The 19,857-nt window shown below is 42.1% G+C and overlaps 1 protein-coding gene and 1 long non-coding RNA gene across 6 annotated transcripts in view; one reads left to right on the top strand and one right to left on the bottom strand.

The window, feature by feature from the left end:
- The window catches only part of LOC143785632 (ankyrin repeat and fibronectin type-III domain-containing protein 1-like), a 269,138-nt gene that overhangs the window by 99,183 nt on the left and 150,098 nt on the right, over positions 1-19,857 (top strand). For 3 of the 5 annotated variants that reach the window (XM_077274664.1, XM_077274662.1, XM_077274660.1), the window contains one exon: positions 13,689-13,729. In XM_077274664.1, coding sequence (XP_077130779.1) covers positions 13,689-13,729 — 41 coding nt within the window. Of the gene's footprint in view, positions 1-9,116; positions 9,396-13,688; positions 13,730-19,857 lie in introns of those variants that run through there. The other 2 variants (XM_077274663.1, XM_077274665.1) reach the window with 2 other exon arrangements.
- On the bottom strand, positions 12,821-19,846 carry LOC143785635 (uncharacterized). The gene is made up of 3 exons (XR_013218041.1): positions 19,781-19,846; positions 16,531-16,648; positions 12,821-12,982 (listed from the first exon to the last, which is right to left on the bottom strand). It is a non-coding gene; the product is annotated as an uncharacterized LOC143785635 (long non-coding RNA).

Consider the following 19,857-nt stretch of genomic DNA (forward strand, 5'->3'; position numbering starts at 1 on the left):
ATTTGGGGGAGATTCACAAGGAGAGGACTGCTGCTGGAGTCATTGCTTCAAGAGCCACCACACACAGACGTATCCAGGACATGGGCTACAAGTGTCGCATTCCTTGTGTCAGGCCACTCATGACCAATAGACAACGCCAGAAGTGTCTTACCTGGACCAAGGAGAAAAAGAACTGGACTATTGCTCAGTGGTCCAAGGTGTTGTTTTCAGATGAAAGTACATTTTGCATTTCATTTGGAAATTAAGGTCCCAGAGTCTGGAGGAAGAGTGGAGAGGCCACAATCCAAGCTGCTGGAGGTCTAGCGTGAAGTTTCCACAATCAGTGATGGTTTGGGGAGCCATGTCATCTGCTGGTGTAGGTCCACTGTGTTTTATCAAGACCAAAGTCAGCGCAGCCGTCTACGAGGACATTTTAGAGCACTTCTTGCTTCCCTCTGCCGACAAGCTTTTTGGAGTTGGAGATTTCATTCTCCAGCAGGACTTGGTACCTGTCCACACTGCCAAAAGTACCAATACCTGGTGTACAAACAACAGTATCACTGGGGTTGATTGGCAGCAAACTCGCCTGAACTTAATGCTATAGAGAATCTATGGAGTATTGTCAGGAGGAAGATGAGAGACACCAGACCCAACAATGTAGACGAGCTGAAGGCTGCTATTAAAGCATCCTGGGCTTCCATAACCCCTCAGCAGTGCCACAGGCTGATCGCCTCCATGCCACGCCGCATTGATGCAGTAATTGATGTAAAAGGAGCCCCGAGCAAGTGTTGAGTGCATTTACAGAACATACATTTCAGTAGGCCAACATTTCAGATATTAAAATAATTTTTCAAGCTGGTGTTATAAAGTATTCTAATTTACTGAGATAATGACTTTGGGGTTTTCATTGGCTATAAGCCATAATCATCAACATTAACAGAAATAAACACGTGAAATAGATCACTCTGTCTGTAATGACTCTATATAATATATGAGATTCACTTTTTGTATTGAAGGACTGAAATAAATTCATTTTTTGGCGATATTTTAATTTTGTGAGAAGCACCTATAGGTCAAATAGTGTCAGCTTCCCAAAGCTGGCCATAGACATAAGCGTGATCTACACTGAATATAAGCAGTGCATGGGTTTTGAGTAATGGGGCATTGAGTAGCCACTTATCTCTGGAACCAATAAAATAAATTCCTGTTCCTCCAGTGATCGGGGATGGTCTGCACTAACTACTGAAATAAATCTCATGTCTACATGGTATTTTGTCTTCACCAAATTTCCTCATAAGTTTTTAGATTTGGCTTAAAGGGGTTCAGTCACTTAACAAAAATATGTAATTTTGTTACCTGGTGTAAATGCCGCTTTTCTCCTGAATCCGATGAGGTCTTTCTTTTGTTCCTGCGCCTCTCTTGTCCTGAGATATGGCCCCTCATTTCTGAACATAATTTTAAACTTTTTAATCAGCTGTGATTGGTCCTCTTCACTGTGGGTGTGTTTTTGTGGACCACACCCAGTTGGCTTAAAAAAAGACTAGATTTATATGCAGGGAAGAAGGGGTCATAGCTCAGGAATGGAGAGGCGCAGGAGGAAAAGAAAAACGACGCCGAATTCGGGAGAACCGAGGCATTTACACCAGGTAAAAAAATACATATGTGTGTGTCAAGTGACCATTTCTCTTTAAATGATGCTGTTTATGCTGTCAGCTCCCCGGTCTGTAGGACACATAATAGTGATTATTTTTAGGAATTATCTGAAACCCTAATCCTTATGCGTAAATTCCCCTCCCTGCTGCGTAATCCTGATGTGTGTATGGATCCAGTTCCTAGCCTGACTGTGATCTTGGCCGTTGCACAGAGTATTTAGTCGCTGACACAGTCCTCCGGTGCCTCCTCTCATTCCACTGCAAAAATCTGGACAGCGAACAGCAGCCTCATTGCAGGCAGGGAACAACCGCGGTGGGTGGCAGTGGATGATTTAAATTTTGTTTAGGCAAGCGATTACTTTTCTAGCCGTATGAAATTGCATCTGCTGTGTGTCTGACCGTGCTGGGAGTTGTAGTTAGTGCTATAATGACGTGAATGGCATTAGGTCACCCATTTAGGTCCTGAATAACACAACCTAATGGACCATTACAGGAGTCCCGAAGCCACATTTTTCCATCCAAACTGACTGGAGATGGACAAGGAGAATGGAGGCTTAGTATATGTGTTGACATGTCCAGTAGGGCCATGAAAGTGCTCCATGTCTGTACTGGGAGCTCTTTTTGTCTAATTAAAGAGAAGTTGTCACTTGCCAGACATATATTTTTTTTTTACCCATTTTAAGTGCTGCTGTTCTCCTGAATCCGGCGTAGTTTTTCTTTTGTTCCTGCGCCTCTCCGTTTCCGAGATATGACCCCTTCTTTCCTGTAGATAAATTAATCTTTTTACAACTGGGTGTGTTCCATAAAATGTCTCCCAACAGATGAGGACCACGCCCACTTTTCTGAAAAATACTAGATTTACACACAGGTATGAAGGGGCTGTATCTTGGGAATGGAATGGGGCAGGAAAAAAAGAAAAACATCTCCTGATTCAGGAGAACGATGACATTTACACCAGATAATAAAAAATACTTATATATGGGAAGTTATAGGTCCCCTTTAAAGGGATTTTCCACCTTCCTTATGTATTAGAAGCGCTCCCTAACTCCCTGCTGAGACAGTCAGTCAATAATGAGTTGTGATCCGTGGAAGCAAATGGTCAATTTTCTTGCTGCGCCACCAAAGGAGAGAAGAAGCATGACATGCCCGTTCTACTGTAGGGCAGCAATTTGAAAGAAACTGTTTATAGCCACTCTCAATTCTGGCGAAAAGATTTAGATCCTAAAAAAAGGACACCCCTGTAATAACTCAGAAAATTCTTACAGGGTATATGGAGATGTTTTCTAAAGTGGACAACCCCTTTGAAGTAATTTTAGCTGCCTGTAGTCACCACTAGATGGAGCTAGCAGCATGTGATTGTAGTCAAGCAATATAAATATTGTAAGAAGTGGGCTCCCTCTAGTGGCAGCTGCTAAGACTGCATCTCGTAAAAAAGGAGTGCAAACAGCTGTACTAGTCTGCATGGTGTGATTTCTTTAAATGTTTTCCTATGGTGGTGTGTGTTATGATCAAATGGCAAGATTTGACTGTAGTCATTGGTCTAGATCTTTATTTCCAGGAATCTAGAACACATTGTTTCTGTAGCATCTTTTCAATCTAGTGATTCCTTGGAGTTATCGGATCAGTGACAGTCGGATCACCTGAATCAGCAGGTGAGGAGGTCAAAACCGTACAATCCGCGCAAGCAGAATTGGATTCTGTAGGAGTCGGAGGGAGTCTGAGAATAGCAGGCAGTGTGGGCTGATAGAAAGCTGACTCACGGCTGATGTAAAGTGCTCGTTTACCCTCTCAGCCTCCATCAGGGACCATCGCTATTGGACCTGCGGACAGTTGCGTCACAGAGGCAGGCATGGACTATATAAATATTCTGTACTGGAAGGAACGCAGCGTGATATCTGACGTGAGAGAGGAGCCTGACCGATCCGCCGCCCCGGAAATAGCACACTGGTCTCCATTACTTGTGACCTTCTTAAAGTTTTCCTAGTTTATCTTAATAAAGTTTAACCACCTTAAGGACACAGCCAATTTTAGATTTTGCACTTTCGTGTTTTCTTCCCTTTTAATTTTTTTTTGTATTTTCCTATTTTTTTTTTTTTTGTGGCACTTTTAATTCATTTTACCATTTAGTGAGAAATGGGAAAAAATCCAAGTGAGGTGCAATAGTGACGTAGTTTATTGGGTTTCATTTCAACTGCATTAATTGCGCAATAAAAATGACCTGGTAATATAATTCTCCAGGTCAGAACGATTATAGCGATACCAGGCATGCTGAGGTTTTATGTTTGTTTTTTTATTTTTACTATTTAAAATAAATAGTCTTCCTGGAGCAGAACAATATTGTATCATACAATTATTAGGTTCTGTAGAAGGACGTAGATCTGGGGATTTATTATGATGGAATATAGGCTGAACTGGATGGACAAATGTCTTTTTTCGGCCTTACTAACTATGTAACTATGTTTTTTATTTTTACTATTTAGGTAGCTTTAAAATAATTCTGAACTTTGTAAAAAAAATAAAAAATAAATAATTTTACAATTTTACAAGACTTTTTTCTATTTTTCTGCAGATTTTCTTTGTACAATACTATGTTTTCTTCCCTTTATTGCATTTTTTTCTGGGTGGTGCGGTGACCAAAAAATGGCAATTTTGCCTTTTTTTTTTTTTTTTTTTTTAAACGATATTTCCTTTACAGGAAAAAAATAAATAAATAAAGTTTATATTTTGATTGATTAGCCCTATACAGACCTGGAGATATACAACCCATACTGAAGCGGTAACGCTGCAGAACATTACTCCATCGCATTAATGCAGAATATTTCTTGTTCTTTCTGCACCTGCTGATAACTGCAAAGTTTTTCTCTACAGATATTACTTTTTTTTAATGAGAATTTGCTCCAGGAATTACTATTCTTAGTGGCACTGATATATCATTGCTTCGGGTGCTGCCGTTAGAGTTGTGACAGCGGCGGATCGCTGGTCCAGGATTTTATATTTTTTTGCTATTTCCTGCAGAGTATTTCCTTGGGCAGCTATAGCGCTTGTGATCAGCCATTTGTGCGGTATTATTACCGACAGCTGCAGCTTCTATATATGACTGTTTGTACGTCATGAAGAAAAAACAAAAAAGTTTTTATTGTTTTCACAGGTTGGATCTCCAGCATTAATATTAACCTATTTAGGGTGGATTTATATAAAACCCTTCTAAATCCAGTTGGTGTCAAATCCTCATTAGTGGTGACAAGTATACTCGTTGCTCGGGTTCATATCTCTCTTTCCGGGTAGAGCGTCATCGTCATTCATAAGGCTCGGTCTGGAATTGTAGCTCTGTCTCATTCAAGTGAAATCGGTTTACATGCAATACCAGACACCACCTATGGACCAGAGTGGCGCTGTTGTTAATTTTTTTTATATGCTGTGGTGTCTGCTTATCTATAGCCATGGTGAAGGCAGATGGGACAAGCGTCACGTACCCCACCCTCGAGCATGTAAGTGAGGCAACATTGTGCCCTGATTATTTTAGTAATGCATCTATTGATTGCCTGCAAAGTCAAGACTAACTTTATTTTTATTTATCCTCCAGCCATTGCAAAATTACAAATGTATGTAATACACTTAATTACCTCATTTTTCTTATTTCTGGCTCAACAATATGCTATTTTAACTGCCTAGTTCATGCTCCTTAAGAAGCTGCTTTCACCTGCTGCTCAGCAAGAATCGGTCCTCAATTTACAATCTAGAGTAAAGGACTTTCCCTGTATGAGCCTCTCTGATCCCTTCCTGATACTCGGACAGGTAGATACCTGCACTCTAATTGTAAATAGAGGATGGATTCTTCCTGAGCAGCAGGTGAAAGCAGCTTCTTAAGGAGCATGAACTAGGCAGTTAAAACAGCACTGTTTGGTGGAGAAGGAGGCAAAATAAGGTAATAAAGTATATTTTAAAATTGTTTAACTTTGCAAGGGCTAATATATATTTAAATAAAAAAAAAAATCTCTTTAACCTCATAACGACCTGTAACGTACTGTTCGTTGGAAGGGGTATGGAGTGGCCTGAGAAGCTGAGACCACTTCATACCCAGCAAATGTTGTTACATCGCTGGAATCTCCCTGTAACAGCAGCGACCGGAGGTAGCTCCTATCGCTGCTGTCAGTAAATGGTACGCTTGATGGTGCGATGGCTGAGCCAATGGGTTACTATGGCTACCTGAGGGAACTGAAAAACAAGGGATTTTTTTTTATATAAAAAAAAATATCAAAGTTTAAATCGCCCCCATTTTCCCCATTCAAAAATAAAGAAATGTGAAAAAAATAAATATATAATTGTATCTGTAATAAACTAGGAAAGTATAAAGTTATTTAACCTGTACATTAAATGCCAGGAAAAAAATCAAAATACCTGAATTACCGCATTTCTCTCTATATTAAAAAAAAAAAAAAAAAAAATACAAAAAGTGATTAAAATGTCGAATGTACCCCAAAATGATATCAATAAAAAGTAGGGCTTCGGGCAAAAAATAAACCCCGATAACTATTTTATATGTAAAATGAATAAAAAATAAAAAGTTGGATGCTCTCTATAGGCTGTAATGTAAATAATTGACCCAAAGTAGTAAAACTTATGCAAAAATATAAAAAATAATAATAAAAAAAATCTCGCCGTGCAAATAGGAAGGGGTTAAAGCTTGCATGGCACGGCAGACTGGGAAAAGAGCAGGCGGTGGAAGCGGCGCCCCGGCCACATGTCACATTTAATATGTCATCATGTACACAGCTTATGTAACAGAGCGCGTCCCCGCCACATAGGCTTTTACCGTCAGAGGTAATGGAGGCCTAATCTACTCAAACGGAGCCAAATTATCACCCAAATGGAAATCGGTAGAAACTGTGGTTTTTCGTCTTGGGGGTCTTTACGAAATTTGTAGAATTATAACCTGCGAGTTATGAGAAGAATGGAGCTTTTATATGATAATGATACTGCTGCTCGTAGGAATCGATGGAAGACTCTCCCGGAGATGGGAGCTGTTCTGTGCGTCGTGTGTCCTCATCACCAGGCCGAGAACCTCGGAAACACTAGAGCGGTTAAAGGGATTTCCCATCGAGTATTTAGGGACTTTTTTTCGCCTTGTACTGTTGTAACTCGTTAAAGGGGCTAGTCGTACATTCAATCCGATCTGTGGACAGCACAGAATAGAGGAGAAGCTGAGCAGAATGATGTATAGGTATGTGGGAAAAGATTCAGTATAAATTGTAATGTATTCACTGAAATCCCTGATGTTCGAATGCTTAGGAGTCCAGTGGGAGGTCCCAGTAGTGATTGACAGCTCTCTGCATCCACAGTATTACAGGGAGGACTGACAATCACTGACAGTCCTGATGTTTGTATGCTTAAGAGTCCAGTGGGAGGATCCTAGTAGTGATTGACAGCTCTCTCTACATGCGCAGTCACACAGGGAGAACTAACAGTCATTGAAATCCCTGATATTTGCGTGCTTAGAGGAGTCCAGTGGGCGGTCCTAGTAGTGATTGACAGCTTTCTTCACCCACGGTCTTACAGGGAAGACTGACAATCACTGACATCTGATGTTTGCATGCTTAGGAGTCCAGTGGGCGGTCCTAGTAGTGATTGACAGCTATCTCTGCATGCACAGTCACACAGGGAAGACTGACGATCATTTTCTGATGACATCTTGTCTTTGAGCTTACCTTTTTGTAAATGGTATAGAACTAAAGCCAAAACCTCATTATGCACGAGGGTGCACCTGCTCGATGTAACCAAGAACGTTTCCATTCACTGACAGCAAGAATAAAAAAAATTAAATATTGAGACTTAAATTTTATTAAAGTTGTGTGATTATTTTATTTTAATTATCTTTAGTTGATGGAAACTTTTACATTTCCGTCCTCGCTGCCTAACTGCAGAGGACGTAGCATTGGCGTCATCTGACAAGGAACATAAGTGAGGCGTGTAATCAGTCGCTGCCCGGCTCCAAATATCTGACCTCTCTAACAATAGATGTTTCCAGGCGGCTCCTTTAATATAGCGTTGGTGATGCAGTGTGGGTGGCAGCCGGATGTAATGCCGATCACCATCACCGCTGCCCACACTGCTGCTACTTAGCACTCGGGAACATTGGCCAGAAATTATGTTCTTGTGTTTTGTTTTTGTTTTTTATTTTTGGTATATAACTTGTATATTGGGAGGGGGAATGTACTACACTATAACCCATAGCAATAAGGTGGGAGCTGCACCTGATGTCTGTCCCGCCCTCTTATATGGACTAGTACTACAAGTGCCAGCGATGCCCAAATGAACTGCAAAAGGCCAGAAATGATTTTCTTCATCTGTCTTTATAGCGGTCTGAGCTGCCCTGTTTCCATACATAATTAGAGCGGTTATCCAGGACTTAGGCCAGAAGTTGCTGACTATCTGCCTGTTGTGCCCGGTGCCGATCTGCCGGCAGAGAGCAGTCGCAGCTCTGCTGACGTCACGGTGACAGCAGTGGCTTTTTTCCACTCTACTCTGTTGACGGGGTGTCACTGCCCACGTCATGCTGATTGACCGCCGGCTCCCTGCTACCTAACTGCGGGGAGCCAGCTGTCAATTAGCATGACGTCAGGACTCACGCCCCGTCAACTGAGCCTGAGCTGCTGTGTCGGCGTGGAACAGCTGAGTAGCTGGCAGGAGCTGTTGCTGACTGCTCTGAGACAGTGCTGGGTAGCCCAGGCAGGTAGTTGCCGCTGCTACCAACTATCTGTCTGTTCGTTTTTTAGGTCCATAGTAACAGAAAAATAAAAAATCGTGAACAACCACTTTAATACAATTCTTTCTTTCTGCAGCCACCACTAGGGGGAGCTCACAGCATTTGGTTTATTAATTGAAGTAATGAATAAGTGTCTGCAGTGAGCTCACAAGCTCCCTCTAGTGGCGGCTGCTGGCGGGCACTTGTAATGCAACTGTACAGGGGTTTTGGATCAGTATATGGCAAACGATAGACATATTATGACATTTGTGAGTCCATGTATGGTCCATAACAACTATCTGCTGTGATAGATAGATGATAGATTGATGATAGATAGATGGATCCATCCATATTTCCTCTTCTATCCATTCACCATGCTCTGTGTACAGACTGTGACATTGGGGATGCTTTCTGGAGGGATCGTGTGTTGTTTGGTGTCGGATCCCCATCCGCCCTCACATCTGATCACTGCGAGGCCTCGGGCTGTGGATACTGATATCTGTGTGAACGCGGATCCTAACAGGTTAACACGGTCATGTGAACAATGGGGGATATAAAGCCTGGGCATGTTCCCCTGCCAGCTCCTCCTGGTAGTACATATCGGACATGGCCGGCTGGGTGATGGTCCTGGGCAGGGGGGAGGAGGAGAAAGTAAACTTTTCTTTGCACCCATTAGCATGCGGCCTGTGATTTCCTCGGTGTTGTTGATTTTGCCTTTAGCCCATTGCCAAGCAACCTGATAGTAAAAGTACAACAGGCAGCGAGAGGGAAGCATGCACCCGGCTCTCCCCAATTCTCCCTGGGCGCTGCACAGGAGCTGGCTGCAGGATCCCACATTCCTCTGCGCTGCCCTCCTTGGCGGAGGAGATAGGGGTGACCTGCTGGCCCAGCGCCATGGGGCATCGGGGGCGCACCGGCTGCTCTCCAAATTTTGGGTGCTAAACCGAAGGCGGAAGGAAGGAAAGTTAAAAAGAGGAAGAGAAGGAGTGTCACCCTGCATGCACCCCGGTGCTTCAGTCAAGGTTTGCATTACGTTCCATTTCCTATTTAGTCTTTTCAGGAGTTTTTATCCCGAATTACTGTACATACAACCCCCCCAATTCATCCATCCCAAGACTACGGGGAGCGACTGCTGTGTTGTGTAGTGAAAAGTTCTGCAACTTTGCAATTTACTGTCTCTATAAATTCCTTATTCTTTGTTTTCAAGACCTCTGCTTGCTGTCAGCAAATGGAAAAAGCATTGTTTTATATGCAGGGGCTGAAAGTTGGTCCTGACACGACTGCAGGGCTCATCAGTACACGGCTGAGTCATGATACAATTAGCCTAAGGTTTCATGGCGACACAAGAGTCGTGGAAAGATAATGATAAAACCGTGACTGTAATTCTTCCTTACGACTGAGCCACCAATGTGAACACGTTGAGTTTCAGACCTTACGCCAGACTTCTGTTACCGCCACTTTAACGAGGTTTTGATAATGCACCAGGTGCTGTTGGCAGTGCCACGCTGCTCCGTAATATGAAGGGGTCATTTCAGAGCCATGTTGGTGGGATTTGAAGCCAGGACCCCATCTCTGTTAAGCAACAGTGCTAACCTTTGAACCACGGTACTACATGCTGCCCCGTCCTCACCCTAACACCACTGTTTGGATCTTGCACCAGTCTCCAACTTTCTTTCTCCTTTCAGTCCTGACAGACACCCCATTGTTCAGTGTTCTCCTGATGGTGGACTCATGAACATTAACATTAGAGGGGGGCCTTTAGTTGTTTAGAGGTTACCTTGGGTTCCTTTGTGACCTTATGAGGCTTATTCAGATTTCAGTTTTTCCCGTACGAGTTCTAGCCGTGATCTTCACAGATAATCTATAATAGCTGCTAGTTCACATGTCTATGTATTTGTGCACAAAGAATGGAGATATGTCCAATTTTGATCCGAACTTTTCTTATGGAAAAAAAAAAGATAATAAAACTCTAATAGTAGAAACTAATGCAGTGACCAAACACTGATGACACTCTGATCCAAAACATCAGAAAATCCATCTTTTTTTTGCCTTTAAGATTAATAACTGGCGTCTGAATAAGGCCTTGATCTTGGAGTGATCTTTGTTGGTCGACCACTCAGTCTTAAATTTCCCCTGTTTGTACACAATCTCTGTAACTGTGGATTAGTGGAGTACAAACTCTTTTAGAGATGGTTTTTTATCCTTTTCAGGCCAGATGTTTAACCTTTTCAGGCCAGATGACCAGAAACGACTCATCTTCTGAGGTCCTCAGAAATCTCCATTGTTTGTACAATGATACAGTATCACATACATGTTGTGAATGTCACACTTTGATAGATCCTTGTTCTGGAAATAAAACAGGTCGCCCACTCACTCCTGATCGTTATCCCACTGATTGACTCTAATTCCATCTTCAATTTATCTGCGAATCCTAAAGGTTCACATACTTTGTATCGCTTTAAATGAGGAAAATTATCCAATGTCACATGTCTGTGAGCGTCAAAAGTCTAATATTTTTGACACTTTCGTCTGATTTGCTTCCCTTTATCTACTTATAGGACCTGTGTGAAAATTCCGATGTTGTTTTACGTCAAGTTTAGGCAGGTGTGATTAAAAAATGCGAGTTGTGTATCTTTTAGAAGATGTGTGGTTAGTTCTCCCAGATGTTTGGAACAACCTCCATGCTAATTTCCTTGAAAAACTGTGTACAAATATCTAGAACTGAGAGTAGGGTACACCAAATATTGATGGCATTTAGCTTTTTCTTTTGTTTACTCACTTTGCATTTTGTCAATAGCTAAAAATAAACTATTAGCACTTCTATTTCTGAAAGATTCTTACTGGGCAGCATTTTTTTTTCACACCTGCACAAAACTTTTGCCCAGCACTGTGTGTATATAAATATATATATATTGGTATTACAGTGGCTTATATTTAGGTGTTGGACTCCTCTAATAAGTCAATCACTGAGTAAGTCATGAAGAGTCAGGCAGGAAGCCCCCCTCCGTCTCCGCAGAGTCAAAGGTTAACTCCTTATCCACACGAATCCCGGTATGAAAGCGGCGCTGGGGGAGCTCAGCAATTTACACACTGATTGCTTTGTGCCTGTAGCTGGAGGTGAGAAGAAGCAGTTGATAATGAAGTGGTAACTTATGCCCAATTAGTTTTTCCTTTGTCTGACAATGATTAGTAATCTGCAGAATTTCCTGTATCTCTGCAGGTGTATAATAGGGGCCTGCAGGGCTGGGATACCGCAGGGGCAGCATACCTTCCCCAGAGAGACTAATCACACCTTGTCAGACAGACCTTGTTCACACTGACCTTTGACATTACAGACAGGAGTCGTGTCTCTCCATTACGGGTCTATACATCATGACTGTGAAACATGAAACTGACTCTGTGTTATGAGTGCTCCATGTCTAGTCGTGCACATACAGTGCTGTGCAAACGTTGTCGGCAGGTAAAAAATAAATACAAGTGTTAATAATAGCTTTATTTTTTATCAGTTAACAAGATGCAGAGTTAATGAACAAAAGAGAAATCTAAATCACATTGTTTGGTGACCGCCCTTTGTTTTCACCAATTCTTCTAGGTAGTTGCACACAGTTTTTGATGGAATGCCAAACATCTTGGAGAACTGACCCCAGATCTTCTGTGTATGAGGCTTGTGTAGATCCTTCTGTCTCTTCATGTGATCCCAGGCAGATTGGATGATGTGAGACTAGGGCTGTGTGTTACGATCAGGCACCAGCAGAGGGAACTTCCATTTAACTGTTGATGTTGTTGCATGCCACAAGATCGCCCTCCATGAAGAAGTTATCATGGTTGCGGAACAAAGAAATCCGAACATCACCGGCTAGGAGATTGCACTGCTGGAACCTTGAACCTAAGAGCCTAGCCTGACTCTTGGGTAGATCCAAATCTCCTTACAAGATCGCTCAGTTCACTGTGTGTTATAAGTTCTGGTTCAGTTCAGGTTGCTGACAATCTGGGTCCTAAGAGGAAGATGCTTCACGACACCAAGCGCCCTCTTCTTTCTCACTTGACTCAACTGAAAATGTTTGTGATGCTTTTGGAACCGGTAGTACTTCTGTATGTGGGACTGGGTGTAGTGCAGATGGAGTGTTTGGATACTGTAAAGTCTAATGGAGAGCACCGTACAGAAATAACAAATGTCAGTGTGGTGGGTTGGCTCTCACCAGATCATTAGGACTGCAAAAGGCATAGATTGCTTCTTCCCACGCAACCACGGGGTAAGATGTGATGCACGTCTATTGCAGCTTATGTGTGGAGCCCAACTCTTGTCCCGATGCCCTATTCTGCAGCCAATATACAGGCTGTAGGCTTCCTGATCATCTTAGTCAAGTTTTGCCTTTGTGACTTCTCCACATATGTAGTAAAAATGATCCGCTGCGTTAATGCAAGAACGAGGCATATCTGGAAAAAATATTTGGAAACCTGTCAATATGCAAAGAAATCCTAAAACCGTATACCTTACACAGAGAGCATTTATAAAAGTTGCAGGCTTTCCTTATCCTGGGAGTCAAGTTTCGCCTTTGTGACACAAAAGTGTCTTCTCCGCCTTTCTTAATGCAAGAACGAGGCATATCTGAAAAAATATATAGAAACATGTCAATATGCAAAGAAATCCGAAAACCGTATACCTTACACAGAGAGCATTTATAGAAGTAGGTGACACAACTGTTGTTAGGATTACGTCATCGGAGCCGAGTTGGATTTTTTTTTCATTGGTCGCCCTAAGATGTTGTAATACTGAAGGCCCAATACATTAAACAGCTGATGAAATAGACGAGTTACTGACAATGCAATGATGATGATGAAATAATAAAGACGCAATTTTTCTATAAACCTGCATGAAATGTGTCATAAGTAATTACAGCCTCCTCTGCATCTTGACAATTAGAGCCAGTCGGCAAATTTAAGCATCATATTCGTATTCAACACCACAAAATTGGGGACCAACCATTGGGACCCCCACTGATCCCCCCCCCCCCCCCCCAGAACTGAGCTCTGCAGAGCCCGCCTGAATAGGGTGGTCGAGCATGCCCGCTTCTGCTCTATTCATTCCTTATGGGACTGCCGGAGATGGCGGAGTACCATGTTATCAGAGGGCCCCACTTAATGCCAAATATACGGCATGTTGGGGTCAGCATGGTGAGAGTAGTGGCTTTAGTTTCACTCTAATAATGTTGGGAACCATTAAGTTAATCCTTTCTCAAGTAAGGAATGTATGTGGAATTTCCTCCTCATCCTCCATGCAAACCATATCTAAAAGGGTCTTTCTTGTCTTACAGAGTCTGGGGTCAGCGGACCGGAAAGAATTTCAAACTCCAAGGTAAGAACTGCTTCCTTGTCATTTATTTGTTACTACAGCCTATTGTATGGGAATTAATACCGCAGGAAAGCGTAAATGCTGCGCAGTGACAGCGGGTAGTCATGGCGTGCCTATACAGAGGATATAATAACCTGCTATATACCGGTAATATACATCAGCATGAAAAAGAAATCCAGTGTAATTGTAGCATAGAAACAAACCATTTTATGCAAGCAGATTATAGACGGAAGAGAAAAAAACGGCTGTACGTTTCCAATAGGACGGTATAGGGCAGCGGTCTTTATACTTGTGGCTGGATCAAGTAGCACAATCACAGCAATAGTCCTTTAAAAAATGTCCATAATGTGATCAAATAAAGCAGTATGCAGTGCCTAAATAATACCGCTATACAGTGCCGAAATAGTCATACAGTGCTTAAAAAAGATGCAATACAGTGATTAAATAATACTGCCATACAATGAATAAATAATATTGCGAAACCGTGATTAAATAACACTGCCAAACAGTGATTAAAAAATGCAGTCAAACAGTGATTAAATAATACCACTATACATTATCCATATAATAGTTATAAAGGGCTTAAATAATATTGCCATACAATAACCAAATAATACTGCCAAACAGTGCTCAAATAAAACTGCCATAGCATAGTTAAATGATATTGACATACAATGTTTAAATAAATCCACTATACAGCGCCCAAATAATAGTATCGGTATATACTATACTATAGAGGTATAGTACAATAGAATGCTTAAATAATACAGCTGTGCAGTGCCTAAATAATACTCCCACAGTGCTCAAATAATACCACTGTAGTGTCCTAATAATACTGCCATTGAGTGCTCAAATAATACTGCCATAGAATGCTCAAATAATAGTGCCATAGAGTGCTCAAATAATAGTGCCATAGAGTGCTCAAATAATACCGCCATATAGTGCTCAAATACTGCCATATAGTGCTCAAATAATGCTGCCACATAGTGCTTAAATAATACTGCCATATGGAACTTAAATAATACAGCCATTGAGTGCTCAAATAACACTGCCATACAGTGCTTAAATATTATAGCCATAGAGTGCTCAAATAATACTGCCATACAGTGCTTAAATATTACAGCCAGAGTGCTCAAATGATACTGCCATAGAGTGCTCAAATAATAGTACCAGAGAGTGCTCAAATAATAGTGCCATAGTGCTCAAATAATACTGCCATACAGTGCTCAAATATTCCATAGAGTGTGCAAATAATAGTGCCATAGAGTGCTCAAATAATAGTTCCATAGAGTGCTCAAATAATACTGCCATACAGTGCACAAATACTGCCATAGTGCGCAAATAATAGTGCCATAGAGTGCTCAAATAATAGTATAGGTATATACTATAGAGGTATAGTACAATACAATGCTTAAATAATACAGCTGTGCAGTGCCTAAATAATACTCCCACAGTGCTAAAATTATACCACTGTAGTGTCCTAATAATACTGCCATAGAGTGCTCAAATAATACTCCCATAGAGTGCTCAAATAATACTCCCACAGTGCTCAAATAATACCACTGTAGTGTCCTAATAATACTGCCATAGAGTGCTCAAATAATACCGCCATAGAGTGCTCAAATAATACTCCCATAGAGTGCTCAAATAATAGTGCCATAGAGTGCTCAAATAATACTCCCACAGTGCTCAAATACCACTGTAGTGTCCTAATAATACTGCCATAGAGTGCTCAAATAATACTCCCATAGAGTGCTCAAATAATACTCCCATAGAGTGCTCAAATAATACTCCCATAGAGTGCTCAAATAATACTCCCATAGAGTGCTCAAATAATACTCCCATAGAGTGCTCAAATAATACTCCCATAGAGTGCTCAAATAATACGGCCATACAGTGCTCAAATAATGCCACACAGTGCTCAAATAATGCTGCCACATAGTGCTTAAATAATACTGCCATATAGAGCTTAAATAATACAGCCATAGAGTGCTCAAATAGTGCCATAGAGTGCTCAAATAGTGCCATAGAGTGCTCAAATAGTGCCATAGAGTGCTCAAATAGTGCCATAGAGTGCTCAAATAGTGCCATAGAGTGCTCAAATAGTGCCATAGAGTGCTCAAATAGTGCCATAGAGTGCTCAAATAGTGCCATAGAGTGCTCAAATAGTGCCATAGAGTGCTCAAATAGTGCCATAGAGTGCTCAAATAGTGCCATAGAGTGCTCAAATAGTGCCATAGAGTGCTCAAATAGTGCCATAGAGTGCTCAAATAGTGCCATAGAGTGCTCAAATAGTGCCATAGAGTGCTCAAATAGTGCCATAGAGTGCTCAAATAATACAGCCGTATAGTGCTTAAATAATACAGCCATACAGTTGCCAAGTACAGTACATAGGTAATACCACCATACATTACCCAAATAACAACATTACAGTGCTGTACAATGACAAAATAACAGTGCTCGGGCCCTAGGATTTTAAGACCAGCGGTAGTTTTATCCTGGAGTGAATTATTTTTGGAAGGTGGCCGAGGCGTCTCAGTGGTCTTTGTCCTTTCTGTCCTTCCCAGAACTGAACTGTGTTGGTTACAATGTATCCATTGCACACAAACTGATCAATATGTATTTCTTGGGTTTAATGTATTTGGCCTATCCCTCTGGCTGCTCGCGGGCGACCATGCTAGCCCAGAAATCACACTATGGAGGTGATGTGCATGTAGGAGTTTAAAGGGGTTTTTCAGATGATAAAAATGATTCTTTAAAGCACTTGGACCAGTTAAAAAGAAAATAAAAAAAGTGATACTCACTGTCAGCGATCCAACGCAAGTCCCATTCCAGTGCTTCACCCAGTCTCCTCGTAGGCTGGGCAGACACCTCCGTCCTGTCCACAGGCCAGCGGGGACCATATAAGCATTGGATCTGGGCCTGTGGGTGACACATGGGGGTGAGTATAATGTCTTTAATCATTTTTAACCATTTTGAGCTCTTTTTATGAATAATTTTCTTTGTCTGGGAGATCTCTTCACGGAGCCATAATCAGAAATTTCTCTGATCCTGGCTGTTGTAGCCAAATCCAAAATGCCAGTCACAGCCGTGTGAGTGTAAATACATTGGTGCATATTCAGATTAGTAGACTGCAATTAGAACGAAAAACTGTCTGACAGCTCTGATGCGTCACACCAGGAATATCCTGCCCTGTGAAAAAACTGCCAAAATTAATGTCCCGCTTATGTATCTCCTGGACTTGGATGCTCAGGAAATTGGGAAAGTTAGTCCATGCTAATAAACAGCAGCAGTTTAATCTGCCGGCACCTGTTCACTGCCACGGTCGGAGAATATTTTAGACCTCTATGTAAGCCAGCTGTTTCTGCTGGTGCTCTTCATGTGTGTGAACACGGGTCTCCTGCCGTCTGCTGCTCTGTGCACATTGCAGCACAGAAGTGAACCTGTCAGGACAATGTTACTAATAAAACTAGTGGTGTGACTGCATGGGTCCCAGTACAACAAGGAAAGTGATACCTGAGAAATCGGGACACGCTGTTACGACACAGTTGTCTTGTGACCCTGGACCAGAGGCTCCTTCCCTTTCTCTAACACTGGGGGGCGCCCTAGCTCATCCTACTCCCCGGGATACTTCTGAAGGTGAAGATGCCGGGGCCTCCAGCCTTGCCTTATTTCCTGAGTTATCCCGCCATCTGTTCTCTTCCCCCACCCAGGGAAGAGGGGCGCTACTGTGCACCGTAGTACACCAGCCCGACCAACAAGGCAACACAAACAAGGGTTAACAGAAAACTCCAGGCATACAAAATATTCACTCACATATAACAGAGAAATGCTCTGGGGTGTGGAGGCAGGGGAATAAACTAAAATACAGAATGATAAGGAATTACCACAAACCAAGCAACAGTCACAGATCTCTCCTCACATGAACACCTCTCCCTCCATTAGCCATGAAGCAAATGCTAGCTCTGACAAGGATATGTATCAGAGCCCAGGGGAAAAGGAGTGGTTAACCGAGCTCAGCTGCGAGCACAGAGATTTCCAACATGGCCGATTAACCCCTAAACACCATTAAAATGAAGAAGAGGTGCTTCTTCTCAGTGCCGGCGTAGGAGTAGTCAGACGCTGCGGTCTTCTGGCTCCACACTGTCGCGGTAACCCCGTAACACGCGATGAGAAATCGAGCTTTGACGTGTAAGGGCTTGATTTCTCAGTGCTGGCACATCAGATTACTAACGACAGACCAGTATATTTTTTATTGATGTACTGGGACTTGTATAGCCTTACCATTAGCCTTAGTGGTAAAATTGTCCTGACAGTTTCCCTTTAGTATGAGTATGGGATTTGTGGCTCATAACTGGATACCACAGTGTAGTCTGACCCACCGATATAATAGCAGAAAGAGCGCGCCATCTGTTATGAGCACGGTAATGGTGACTATACAGGTTACAGACTATTCTCATCACCGTAATGCAGCTTCCATATTTCGGCTTCATTTCCCATAAATCTGATGTCTAAGAGTAAGCGCAGCATATATGCCTATGCTGCTGTAAGCTCAGGTCAGGAGAATCTAGGCAGTGTGCCCTTCATACCACCCAGGTACTAGTCTAATACTAGCTTCACCTGGCTCCCCCTAGTGGTTGTCTTGGCTACACACATTTTTGGCAATCAGGAGAGGGACCGTTTTACAGTCCAGGATGTAAGACAATAAATCTGTTGTCTTTATGTAACGGCGATGTGATACGTGACCCCATACTTCCTCATTCTTCCTTCGCACTCATATTTCCCCCCAGCGGATCACAATATACTACAGGCTGGATAATCTCTGTGTCCTAGCAGTAAGAATACCCGGTGTCGTGAGTGCAGCTGTGCCAGCAATAATAGGGGATAGAGTTATAGGATTTCCCGCGAGGTGGTGCTGTATTATGATGCAGTGAGACCTGACTGCGAGCAGATCGTTAGGTACCTGGCACATTTATATAGTTATATCGCTGCAGTGAAAGGCGACGTTCACACTAAAATAAGGGACAGAAGGGGCACACAACTGAATGGGAAGAAGCTTATTATATTAAAAATGTGACTGCTGACCACGATGCAACATATGCCCATCTAATCACTCCTTCAGATTTTTAGGTCTTTATTGTAGTTAGCAACCTGCTTTTTTTCCTGATACAGAGCTCCAAATCCCCTGCAGAGACATAGATGCATGATAGAATCGGAATTACCGACAGCCACCACTAGAGGGAGCTCACTGCATACTGTTATTATTGAGTTCAATGTATCAACAGTATGCGGTGAGATTGTTAGCTCCCTCTAGTGGTGGCTGCTGGCAGCTAGAATGTGAAAATTATTATTTTTTTGTCTGTGCAGGCAATACGGAGCTCTGTATGAGTGGGAGAAATAGGGTCACTAATAGGTTGTACCTTGATGTTAAAAATGTTTTCCCACCAAATACTTGTATCACAAGATAGATAAGTAATTACTGGGGGTCCAAACATTGGGACTCACAAAATCACATTTGTGAGTTGAGTTTTAGTGCATATTTGTAACCATCGCTCCATTCACTGTTGATGAAGGTATCTCTAGTTACACTGGGGACAAAGGGACCACCTTTCTTATAAATCCTAGGGGGTCACTGTGGTCAGACTCTTCTCCACAATCATTTAATTAAAATCTAGGAACAGTTATAAATATTTAGTAGGAATTCCTTTCCAATTCACCATACCCTTTTTTCCCCATTAAAAGTGAATTAGATTATCCTGCAGTACCAGATACAGCCTCTGGATAAAGAGTGGCGCTGTTTGCAAAAAGAAAGTACAAAAATGTTTTACTTCTTTTCCCCCCGAATTTCCTACCACCCTCTGTAATTAAGTGGAAGCCTGCGCTATACTCCTCTTTTAGCATTTAGAAGATGTGAGATATATTAATAATACGTTATTCCCCCAGCAGCAGATCCCGGTTGGTTCGATGACTACGACGTATTTTACTGTTCGGTATGAGAAATGTGAATGAATTAAATTGCAAATGTGGCTCCCTGCTAGGAAAAAGGTTCCTTACCGTACAGAAAATCTTCAGCTGTCATGTTCGGGGGCAGACGTGGTGTCGTCTGAGATCAGCCTGGAGGGGAGAGGAGA

This window comes from Ranitomeya variabilis, chromosome 7, assembly GCF_051348905.1.
Source record: "Ranitomeya variabilis isolate aRanVar5 chromosome 7, aRanVar5.hap1, whole genome shotgun sequence".
Classification (NCBI taxonomy): Eukaryota; Metazoa; Chordata; class Amphibia; order Anura; family Dendrobatidae; genus Ranitomeya; species Ranitomeya variabilis.